Source organism: Meriones unguiculatus, chromosome 17 (assembly GCF_030254825.1).
Source record: "Meriones unguiculatus strain TT.TT164.6M chromosome 17, Bangor_MerUng_6.1, whole genome shotgun sequence".
Lineage (NCBI taxonomy): Eukaryota > Metazoa > Chordata > Mammalia > Rodentia > Muridae > Meriones > Meriones unguiculatus.
Genome location: NC_083364.1, coordinates 98,231,034 through 98,243,844, shown reverse-complemented (window position 1 = coordinate 98,243,844; position 12,811 = coordinate 98,231,034). Strand labels below are relative to the sequence as shown.

The window sequence follows — 12,811 nt, the reverse complement described above, 5'->3', positions numbered from 1 at the left end:
AAAAAAGGCACAAAATTAATAAACACTAAAAACCACAATTTTGCCCAGCAAACATGAAGCCCTAGGTTCAATCCCCAGTACAAAACAAAACAAGCAGTCCACCAGCCAACCATAAATGCCTGCATGATCACTTCTGACAGATATGGACAACAACACGTACTTAAACATGAGGAAATGAGTCCAATTTGATATTTACAACTGGCTCCAAACATTATCCTTCAAAATTATCTAAGTCAAGATATGAAAATTATTCTAGATTCCAGGGAATTAATGAGACATAGAGGTAATGCTGATAGGAATGAGTATATATATTTATAAATTTTAACATTTCCAAGTTCTGTGCTCACCAAGGAAAGCAGAAGCAAAGTGTATGCCAGGGCACTACTGCTCGCTGCCAGCCAGCATGCCTGAGAAACAGATGTGCCTGAGGTCTCCTCTAGAGTGTGAAATCTTGAGCTGGAGTGAGGAAGGGGTCGGGAACCCAGGTGCAGAGAAATAAAGTGTGTAGGAGGATGAAGCTGAGAGTATCTCCGTTGGTACCTTTGTTTTTATTCTAAATGGTCTTCCGTGAGCAATGTCTACAAATACTGAGGAAAAGCAGAGAAAGCATCTTGGGTGGCAGAATTCTTGTTCGTGGCTTTGGAAAGGGACAGTTGTGGGCTGTCATTGTTAGCATGAGTTTCTGAATTGCATCCTCCTTCCTTCTGGTGAGACCATGAGGAAAAAGATGGCACCATGAAGGCTCTTTCCTGTCCTTGGAAACTGTTCTGGCTTTTTGCTTTTTGGATTTTTTGGTCTTTGATTTTTCCTGGCACAGGGCTCTGAGGGACAGTGCTGAGCAGTGGGCTCTCTCCGTGCACAGACAATGAACTTTGCAGTGCTTCGTGGTGTTTATGTGCCACTTCCTTTCCTGTTCCTCCCTGCAGATGGAACTCCCAAAATCATCTCTGCCTTCAGCGAGAAAGTGGTGAGCCCTGCAGAGCCAGTGTCCCTCGTGTGCAATGTGAAGGGGACCCCCTTACCCACCGTCACCTGGACCCTGGACGATGACCCCATCCTCAAGGGCAGTGGCCACCGCATCAGCCAAATGATCACGTCCGAGGGGAACGTGGTCAGCTACCTGAATATCTCCAGCTCCCAGGTCCGGGACGGGGGCGTCTACCGCTGCACTGCCAACAACTCGGCCGGAGTCGTCCTGTACCAGGCTCGAATAAACGTAAGAGGTGCTTGTCAGATCAGCTCCTCGAACACACAACTCATTGTAGCGGGATGGGTGCTGCATGCTCGGGGGCGAGCCTTGTGATGCGCGAGGGAGGAGCCGCCTCTCCTCCCCGCCCTTCCCTTCCTGCTCAGGAATGGCGTGACGGTCGGTGTTTAAAATGGCATTTTGGTCTTTGTAGTCAGCTTGTCTACTTTCTGTCCTCTCACATCTGCCCACTTACTCTTGTCTCTCCTGGTTTATGCTCTGCATGCCCCTTTCTCTCTCCTTTCCTCCCGTCTCACGACACCCATGGTAAGCCTTCATCCATGGTACCCAACTCGCATCCGTAGCATCTTCATCATCCCCTGAGGGTCAGTGAGTTGGTGTCAGCCTTTTCATAAGAAGAACATACTCATACAGCATAGACTAGCTACTTCTGATTAGTTAAACTGCCTTCTATCTTGAAATTCAAAATATTTTTGTAGAAGTAGCTGATGGTAAAAGATTTTAACATTCATTGACTCATTTGAGTAGAAGGAAAAAAAACACTTTTTCTTCTTAGTAGAAAATGCCAAATGCCAAAAAAAGGAGACAAAAATGTGTGCTTATATAAAAATAGTATATTTTCACTAAAGAAAAGGAGCACGCATTTCCTTCCACGAGATGTACCCTTAAATTATTTTCAAGAGTGTCCTCGTGTCTCTCCAGGGCCTGCAAGCATCAGACCGATGAAGAACATCACCGCCATAGCAGGGCGGGACACGTACATCCACTGCCGTGTGATCGGCTACCCCTATTACTCCATCAAGTGGTACAAGAACGCTAACCTGCTTCCCTTCAACCACCGCCAGGTGGCATTTGAGAACAACGGGACCCTGAAGCTCTCAGACGTGCAGAAGGAGGTGGACGAGGGGGAGTACACCTGCAACGTGCTGGTGCAGCCTCAGCTGTCCACCAGCCAGAGCGTCCACGTGACAGTGAAAGGTAACGCTGTCCCTCCTGCCCCCGCCACTCCGCTGCATGCCTGGCTTTGTCCTGAGACCGGCGGTTAAGATGGCACATCTCAGAATCTGGGTAGAGCCGGGTGGTCATGATTGCTGAGATGGGAATGATCCCGGACTTGAACTTGGTGCCGTTTTCTCTGCAGATGGGTTTGTACCTTTGAAGTTTTCAGAAGGTGTGTTGTTGGCTTGGCTATCTAGTTTCTGTCAGATGATTTTAGAACATGTATCTTTCTTCCTCTGATGACTCCATCAGTGAGTGCTTAGATCCCAGTGGGAAGAGATTTTTATGGTAGACAAGGACCTCAAGTTCTTGAGTGGACAGAGGAGCAGGGCAGACATCCTTGTGGCTCACAAGGAGACCCATGGCTGACAGCTCCCAGTGTTTCTGGCTAAATTATCCATTTCTGTCAGGATAATCTCTGACATTTCTGCAATACAACCTTAAAGCCTTTTGCCCACAGCAAGCAATGCACTGTCAGGTCTGCCAAGGACACACAGCAGATGCTTGAGGGGCCATTCCCTTTCTTCCCAAGCCAGTCTCCTCAGCCAAGCATAAAAGGAAAGGTTGAAGCAATGTAAGTACCTTACATGCAGTACACCATAAAAAGGCTCTGACGTGTTTCAAGACGGCACGCAGATGGTGTGGGCACCTTCCACCCACGCTGCGCCGCCTCCCTGAGCTGTTGGACCTCTCCCATGGTATAGAGAATTGCTTTTGGTGTCCCAGTGACAATGCTTCAGAGGTGTCACAAGGATGTCCCCAGTCTCCTTAGATTTGAACCTTTTATTCTAAGGAGCATCTTAAAGCACTATACTCCCACAAAACGCTCCTCTATAAAACATGCCATATGCATATATTAGATACATGTTTGTAGGTATCCTGAATCTTTCTTAAATTGCTCTATACCTTAATTTTTCTTAAATAATTATAAATCCTTGATGAAGCCAAGGTTCTGATGCTGCTTCGTCACCTAGGAAGCACTGGTGCCGTGCGGGCCAGCCCCGTGAGCTGGATGGAAGAGTGACTGAGAATGGGAGATTTCCTGGGAGGGGCTCTTCTCATCAGGAGAGCCAGCCTTTGAACAAGACAGATGTGTAAGCCTTAAGACACCTGAGCATGTGCATTGCTGTGCACAAAATTAAACCAGAGCAGCATTGCCAGGCTGTGTTGCTATGGAGACTTGGAAGCCTCCTCATTGAGTGTTTCCATTCAGTGCTTTAAGTGAGCTTTAGGTAAGCCTTTTGCCCACACACTGTCTTCTGACTGTCTGATCATTTGCTGATGACCTGCTCACCGAGATGTGAGGTGCTTTTGAGTATTAACACAATTCATTGTACACCATCAAAACACCACATTATTAATACCACCCAATCTCTCAGGCACTAGAACGCGAGTTTTCTTACTTTTGGCATCATCAGTTGTGATCTCAGGAACTACCAACCTCCCACCTCTCTCTTCTGGCAGAGGTCTTCTAACAGAGATCTTCCAGACATACAAGTCTGCATGGCTATCATTTTAGGGAGCCATTCTAGGTAAAAGAAAGTTGGAATTTCGTGAGCAAAGCTGCTTGAACTCACACAGGATACGGTGCTCTCCCTGGAGAGGACTCTCCTCTCAGACCTCGTGGGACTCTGGCCATTTTCCCAACAAGCAATCAAACAAAACCAACTTAGACTAGAAGCAAAGTCCTCAGGGTACATGGTGTGGTGATCAAGGCTGCGTCTCAGTGTCACCGCCAAAGCTTTGCTGAGGCCCTCATGTCTCTGCCACTGCACTGTGAAGGCAGGAGTGCGAGTACCCACACAGAGACCGGCAGCCTAACACCCAGTACTGCAGTGGCTTTCTTCTTGTGAGCCCCTCACGTGTGCACAGGGATCCATCTGTGAGCTACACTTGAAGATATTTTAAAAGCTGAAGATGTAGCTGGCTGCTGAGTTCCTATCCTACGGTTACGTTCTAATGATTGGTCCGTTCGAAGCTGTGTCAGCCCTTCCCATTGGTCTTTGACTGCTACTAAGATTTATTTTTTCTTCAGGAGCACCTGATGGAAACATGACCATTTGTATATAAATGGATATAAATATTATGACACAAATTTAAACAAAGGCCAATGGAACGATAAACTTTTAGTTTGTTGGACAAGCATAAATTGATGTGCTACAAGTGTCATAAGCCAACTCAAAGTATCTTAGGCCCCAGAGAAAAATATGTCAGTTCTTCTAACCAATGTATATGATTTCAGAGAAGGACTTAGATAAGCAGTACCCTGTTTAAGGGTTTCTGTGAAGTATGCATAATGCAGAAGAAAATGATCAGCCCCAGCGTGAGGGAATCCAGAGGAAACTTATCACATGCTATATGTGAGAACATAACTTTCAGTACAGTGTCCTTTTGGCAGTGGCTCCTGGCAGGTAGGCATGTCTACGTTTTCACATCTTCGGTGCTCAAGAACGTGGGCAGGAAGGGTGCTAGGAGACAGTGAACGCTGCACTGCTGGTGTGTGACGCAGTCTAAGCACTGAGTATAGGCAGAACAACCACATACAGACACAGATACACACAGATGTACACATAGATAAACAGACAGACAAACATACAAAGCCACACAGACAGACATACACAGACAGAAATACATACACACAAAGACACAGATACATACATCATGCACACACGCACACAAGTATTGATTTCCTTGGGAAACAGGGTGTGGCCCATTCCTACAGTGCTGTAATAATAAAATCAAACCATTTTAATCTTGTTTTCAGGATGCTCTTCCAAGATGTTGACTATCTGGCCATATACATAGTTATGCATGCAATGTGCATGTGTGTATATGTGTATACATATGTGTGTATGTGCACACATGCTTATATATTGTATTTAGATGATATTGGGGGATATTTTTTCAGTATATCTTTTTAAAAATAATACTGTGGCCCTTCAGCTTATTTTTTGAATATGTCTGGTTGTGGGGGGGATTCTGTCCCAGGGGGGGATCCCTCAACAACTGATTCATGCCACCTGTTAATTACTGATTGTGGCTAGGGCTATCGTTTCTAAAATATGTTCAACTCTCAGTGGGGGGCTTGAGCTGTCCTCAGGTGTGCCCAGATGGGAGAAGCAGAGCCTCCTTTCATTTCATCTCATGGTGCAGCATATTGCAAAGCATCCTTCCCCAAGTCGGTGCCTCTCTGAACTTGAACGCTGTGTAAGTGTTCTAATTGCTGTAGACGAAAAGTGCCAAGACAGTTAATTGCCTGCTAGATACGAAGAAACGTCACCTTCTGTTTACAGTGATAGGAAACTTCATAGTTTACAGAACACTCTCCTGTGTGTCATCTTAATTAATGCTCGCAGCGACTCTGTCATGGAGTTGAAACATGATCAGAGAATCAGAAGAAAAGCCAGGAGTGTAGGCAAGGCTGCCAATGCCAGCCCAAACCAAGGCTGCACCAAGGGTTTACGGACTGAGACCCTGTTTCAAAACAACAGCAACAGAACCGGGGCAAAAATAAGCTGAGGGCCTAACCTGAAGTGACAAGAGAAGATTAAAGTGGAGATTACATGGTGGTATTATCAGTGCATAATAGGGTTTGGTGTGCAAGCATGAGGGCCTGAGTTCAAATCCCCAGCACCCATGGAAGTTTCTGCCCATGGACACGCCCAACGAGTAGTGTCACCCTAGCATTACCGGGTAGAGACAGGAAGATCATTGGGGCTTGCTGCCTGTCCAGCTCAGGCTGTTCAGGTTTGCTGAGGGATGTGCTTCAAGAGAATAAAAAAAATGATAGAATAGGACACTTGATATATTCTGGCTTCCTCATGCATACATAGACACACACACACAAACTCTCACACTCACCACCAAGAATGGTACTAAGCCTAGCATCATAGTGAATTCTTATAACCACAACACTTGGGAGACAGGCGCTTCAGGAGGTACAGGCCAAGGCCAGCCAGGGCTGCATAGCAAACTGTTTCAAAAACGAAATAAAGCTTAGAGTGGTCCCTTACCCTCCCATCTCTCTGTGTGCAGCTGGGATGCCAGTGTCTGCTGGGGTCATTCTTCAGGACCTCCTGGCCACGGTGCTCATGTGGCCCAGGACCACGGAAATACCGTGGCAGTGCGCCCCAAGAGCCCCATGTTGCTCTGTTGCTGTCCACCCCTGAATGCCATCAACTGCCACAAGATTAGACTCGTTGTTCTCAAACTCCTCTTCCCACAATGGCTGCCACGTCTTCTGTTCCTTGCCATCTTCCTAGTGTCTAGAGACTCCTAGCATCTTTCATGGAAAGCACAGCATTTCCAGGTCATGTTCCACTTTTAGTTCTGCTGGCAGAGGTCATTTGTGTGTAGCCAAAAATCTAATATCTGTTGAGTCTTCACGTTGATTTCCACCAGCTGCTTGGGTAACGCCTAGTTTCTGCTATAACCAATAGAGAGGGGACATAAAGGGAAGCCAGCATAAGGTTTACATATTCAACGCATGACCTGTGGTAAATTAGTGTTGCAGACGGGGGTTTAGATTTGCCTTTAACTCAGCACTATGGTGAAGTCTAAGAAGGCTGGTGGGATGGGATTGTCAAGGTCACTCTTTCTAGCTCCACAGGGAAGGGTTCCTGTCCTGTGTGTCCCAGTGAGTGGCTGTCACTCCTCAACTCCCATGAGGTCTGCTCAGAGCGTCCACCACTGCTCCTGTCAGTGTAGGCTGTCGGAGCAGGGCTCAGAATGCAGCCTCCTCCTAAAGGCTCTTTGTTTAGGATTCTCCTCGATTCTAGAAGAGAAAGCAGAACACTTGATAGAATGTTTCATTAGAATTGTCTCCAAGTGCTCTCCCTTAGGTAGAGACAGGGGAAGACCACATGTACTGTTCACTATGCTGTCAAAACAGCCGTGCGCCACCTGGCATAGGCAGTAGGAACTGAACACAGGTCCTCTGTAAGAGCAACAGCTACTTTAGCCACCAAGCCATCTCTCCAGTCCCTGATTGTGCTGTTTGCAGTGAGGATTTAAAAATTTCATTTATTCAAAATCATGCATGGGATCAGATGTCCTCTTCTGTCATATAGGTGTATATGCAGATAGAACATTCATATGTATAAATAAATAAATCTTTAAGAAAAATCAAAATCATTCATAGGATTAATACAATATATAAATAATTATCCAAATATATGTTCAATGAACTTATGTAGGTTATATGCACACATGGGCTAGTAATATTTATATTATTTTTAGTTGTAAATATAAAGATAGATTGGTGTGAAAATAAAACATGCTTGGTAAGATATGCCAATATGCATGTGTGCATTGCATGCATATGTCAATAAATGTAAGTACTATATCTAACATGTGCTTATGCGCATATACCAAGACCTCAGAGTAGACCCTTTGGGATACTGATGAACTTGGAGTAGATGGGTCCAGCCTCCTGCAGTACCTCTCATGCTGCAGCTTGCACCCTGAGGTTTCTAGGCTGTGCCTGCAGGGTCCTGTTGCCTCATTGCATTCCAGGTCCTCCCCCTTTCTGCTTGACTGTGTGTGTAACACTTCCCTCTGCTGGGCACATGCCTTCTTCCAGAGTCAATTTTCTGCAGAGCCACCATCGCACCTCTCCTTGACATGGAAATCAGCCAAATCCCAGGGTGAAGCAGGGAGTTTCCAAGCTCCTGAGAGGCTGCCTCTAACCCTGCTGCTGTGTGTTGCAGAGCTCAGCAGCTCATTTCCCTTTTGAGGACACACTCAGAGAAACACAGCCCTCTGGCCATTTACTGGTGTCTTTGAGCAATAGGAAAGGGCCTTCTCCACCATGAAGACCAGGCCTCTGTTTTTTGGAAGACATAGCCATGGTTTGGGACTCATGAATAAAGTCCCTGACAGTGATGGCCACTGAAGTTTTGGTGGGGGCACACAGTTGCCATCCATGCAGACCAAGCCCCTATCTTGTTTTCTTTTAACTTGTCTTTAAACATTCCAGTAACATTGGTATCACTCTTCTCTCTCACATACACACACACACACACACACACACACACACACACACACATTTAAGTGTAGGAAATATTTACTTTAAACAATTCTGTACCTTTACTCCCACTCAGACAAATACATCTAATAAAAACAAAGGCTGATCAGTTCACTGTACCCCCAGCTCTCTGGCTTGTGCTAGCATGGACATCCTGTCGGTATGTCTATGGCAGGAGACACAGAACTTCAGGAACAGAAGCAGAATTTAACTGCCCAAAGTTCCGCTGTGGGTGAGTGCTTTTCCATTCGTGTCATGGCCAGGGCCGCTGCAGCAGCCTTTCCGGCTGCTGAGGGCAGAGCTGCTGTAAATACTGCACTTTTGTTTTCTCTTCTAGCACCGAAGCTGACCGTGAGCATCTTCTATTTCATGGTTTTGGTCGGTGTTTATTTTGTACGTGTGCATCAGGATTCAATGTAGAGGCTGGGAGAAGGTCATTCAGTAAGGTTCTTTCTTTTCAAGCGTGAGGATTTGCTCTCCATTTCCAAAGCACATAAAAATCCAACAACAGCAAAGCAGGAAGAGCGGGTGTGCGGACATGGGTTTGCCAGATCCCTGAGGCTCAGCTGCCAGCCGGGGTAGCCTAACAGGGTGGACAGCTCCACAAGAAACAATATCCTTCACAGTTGCTTACACAAATGTACGCCTGGACCAGTCCACAAGGGGAGTCCAGCTAAATAAATACAAGTGTCCTTCCGACCCACCAGACATGGAGCTTTCTTTCCCCCGCGTGGGCGTGGTGGGCATCCAGTGGCATCTTTACCACTGCATCTCTTTTTGCAGTGAAGTCAGAACAGTGAGGCTGCAGTCAAGAGAGCCAGGCTTCCTCCCCACCTGTGATGAGCCCGTGTACCTCACTGCTCAGATTCCCCACTCACATGCTCACACACTCACACTGCTCATATGGCCTGAACAGCTGTCACTTTAAGCTGGTTTGGAATCTAGTCATTGCTTTAAAAACACCTTATATAACAAGCATGCGATAGCTCAAGAGCCATCCATGGTCCCATATTCCCCAGGGGACATCTGGGTGACAGTGTTTAGGCATCCCACTTTTCTCGCCATGCATCCTGGGATTTCTTTGGAAGGTAGAACTGCCCTGCCTCTGAGCATAGCTGACAGTCTCAAACTTCCAGAGGCCACTGGGCTAATTATCAGCCTTCTTTACATTTCACTTTGCCTTTCATGCTAAAAAATTCAACTGTTCCTGTTTCTTCTTATTACAATTCTACTGTGTGCCTTAAAAACATTTTCTAAATTTCTAAAACATTTTAAATATTTTTCTAACATTAAATTCCTTGAGATTTTTAAGCAAATAAGGAAAGATATGCTAATTTTCTGACCTTTTGCTGTGCATGTCCTGTTGATGATTTTATAGTTCTTCTCCACTCTGATAGCTTAAAACATGTGCCAGATCATGCGCTAACTTATTTCAAAGTCTCCGCAAAGAGTTAGCCATTGGAATGCAGTTTCCTTATATGCGGTTTATTCCACATGTTACAGATGGTGCTTAGCACTCACTGAACTAAGAGAAGCTGAATAAAATCAACCAAAGAAGTGCAGAAGCACAAGCCATTCTTTTCCTCTGAAGTAATAAGAACCAACCTCAGACCTTTCAAAATTGTGTCTCCCTTCGCTGGGGACTCTCCTTTTCTGTTCCAAAGAAAGCTAGCGGTATACTGTTCGTTCAGGCATAGAAGGGTCTTAGTGAAAGAAAGCTCACCCACATGGTAACCAATTTCTAGTCATGGTCCAAAATAAGTAAAAGCATCAAAGGTATCCCACAAGCAGCAATACAGACAGTCTTGATGGTTACTAATGGAGAATATATGCTCTCTTTTACATACTCTCTCTTTTACATACATGATTATCTAGGAAGTTAGCTTTTAGAGAAATGTGTTTCTCGTTTGAGCAAGCCTCATTTGAGCAAGGATTGCTCAAATGAGAAACATAATTTAAATACACCCCCAAATTTCTTTAAATACATCCCCCAAATCCCACTTAATTGAGTCATAAACAGGCATTGTTAATATCATATACTTTACATGGTTTGGACTATTGGAAGTGTGCCAAGACACGATGTTAAGGAAGTTCTACAGCTCATCCCCCAAGGGGCTTTGCCTCCATGTGCCAGGAACTGTGTCTCATCTTTCCCCAGCCATCCCCAGCCATCCCCGCAGAAGACAGAACTTCAGGAAGCCCTGCTGGCTCTCACTGGCCTTGTTTATTTCTAGGTCAATATCTGAGTGTCATTTAATAGAAGTTCACCCCAAAGCCCAAGGGCAGTTCAGAGCGGCAGAATACAGCACCCAGCTTTTGTGACTCTTTAGTCTGACCAGCATTCTTCTAGCTGCAGCTTTCTTCCTTTTATTTTCATCTTCCGTTTGAACTCCTGGCCTGGTGCCTTCCTCCTGGAGCAGGAGCAGACACCACACAGCCAAATTCATTGTGAGCCCACTCTGGCTGCTAGTCAGAGGTCAGGAGAGTGAATCACTGTAGGAACTCAAGGATGGCATGAATGCCTTAGCCACTAGAGCAAGGCCATGTCATGTATGGGCACCATTCCCCTGGTGGTGAGGAAGAACCAGTAGTGAGATGCCCTGTGTGTTTGTGCTTATTTCTGTCCTGACTGTGACATCAGACATGCGTGCCTCATTCTCTATTTTAAGACATTCTTTAGGGCTTTCGGGTGTCCACTGCTCAGAGCATAAACTCACATCTATCATCATCCTGAAGGATTTTCTTCCAAAAATTGTTATGCAATTAAAATGTGTGAGATATTTATTCTACAAGATGTTGGAAAATAAAAAGAGAGAAATCACTCTATTTTCTGTCTTCCTGGTGATTCTGCGTAAGCCACCGCATCACACCAGCCACACACAAGATGCTTCCACAGCAGCTTTTGAGCCCCCGTTTCCTGCAGTGAGTTGAGGGCTTGCTCGCATCCTCTGTCCCATGTCCTACTGAGTCCTGTGCTACTGGCAGAGAGATTTAAAGCAAGACCAGCCTCTGTGTGAACAGCCTGGCCTGGTGCACTTGGCTGGGAGCCCAGCAGGTCAGCAGCCTCATGCTGTTCACTTGGTTGGAGCTGTCATTGGCATGTGAGCTATAGTCACTCACAGTATGCAGTGAGCTGTATGGGCAGGTCCTGAGCAGGTCTCACGAGGGCATGGCTCTCCGATAGACTGTTCACAGGGATTACTGCCTTATTTTCTAAATAGTTTTATTTTTCACAATTTATTCATTGTCTATCCCGATTGAAGCCCCTTCCCTCAACTTCCCCCAGTCCCACTCTCCCTCCCTCTTCCCCCAATCCCTTCTCCTATTCCACTGAAAGAGGAAGTCCTCCTCCTTTGCCATCAGTCCATAGTCTCATCAGGACTGCCTGCATCATCTTCCTCTGTGGCCTGGCAAGGCTGCATCATTGGGGTAAGATATCAAAGAGCAGTCAACCGAGTTCATGACAGAAGCAGCCCCTGCTCGTCTTACTCAGAGATCCACATGGAGACTGAGCTGCCAATAGGCTATATCTGAGCAAGGGGTCTAGGTCCTCTCCATGCATCATCCTTGGTTGGTGCCTCGGTCTCTGCAAGACTACCTGGGCTAAGATTTTTAGCTTTGTTGGTCTCCTTGTGGGGCTCCTGTTCCCTTCAACTCCTTCTATCCCCTGCTTCTTGCATAAGACTCCCTGTACTTTGCCCAAAGTTTGGTGTGAGTCTCAGCATCTACTTCAATCCCCTGTTGGGTAGAGTCTTTCAGAGAATACTCTATAGTAGGTTCCCATCCTGTTTCCTCTCTTCCACTGTTTCAGTAACAGCCAGGATCTGGAAACAACCCAGATGTCCCTCAGTAGAGGAATGGATGCAAAAATTGTAGTACATTTATACAATGGAAAACTACTCAGCAATTAAACACAAGGAAATCATGAAATTTGCAGGCAAATGGTGGGAACTAGAAAAGATCATCCTGAACGAGGTAACCCAGAAACAGAAAGACACACATGTTATACACTCACTATAAGCAGATATTAGCCATGTAATCTAGGATAGCCATACTAAAAGCTATAGGCCTAAAAGGCTAAACAGTAAGGGGGCCTACGGAGGATGCTTAAATATCACTCAGAATGCATTGTCTCTTTATAATGAATAGAATTTGAAGGTAGAGGTGATTTTGGAAGATACAGTTCTCCCCAAACAAGGTGAAATGTTAAAGGACAAGGTGGGGTGCTAAGGAAATAGCACGTTTGACGAAGTGATTGCTGCACAACAACAAGTGTGAGTCCAGACCCTCAGACCTGGCACAGCTCTAATCCAGCATGGAGGGGGCAGAGACAGAAGACACCTGGGTCTTGCTAACCAACTGGTCTAGATGACTTGGTGAGCTCCCGGTTTATTGGAGACCGTGTCTCAAAGAAATTAAAGTGGAAAAGGATTGAAGAAGATACTTTTTCACACCCACACATGTGCTTCCACCACCTCACATACGTGTGCACACATAGGAACATATGCCACATATGCCACAAACACGAAGAAAGAAGAAAATATTCCGAAGAGTCAGAAGAGATAACTTAAAAAAAACAG

General features: G+C 45.7%; 1 protein-coding gene across 3 annotated transcripts in view; it reads left to right on the top strand.

Annotated features, from left to right (window-relative positions):
• The window catches only part of Dscam (DS cell adhesion molecule), a 547,677-nt gene that overhangs the window by 331,181 nt on the left and 203,685 nt on the right, over positions 1 to 12,811 (top strand). For all 3 annotated transcript variants that reach the window (XM_060370834.1, XM_060370835.1, XM_060370836.1), the window contains exons 7-8: positions 927 to 1,223; positions 1,910 to 2,185. In XM_060370834.1, coding sequence (XP_060226817.1) covers positions 927 to 1,223; positions 1,910 to 2,185 — 573 coding nt within the window. The remainder of the gene's footprint in view (positions 1 to 926; positions 1,224 to 1,909; positions 2,186 to 12,811) is intronic.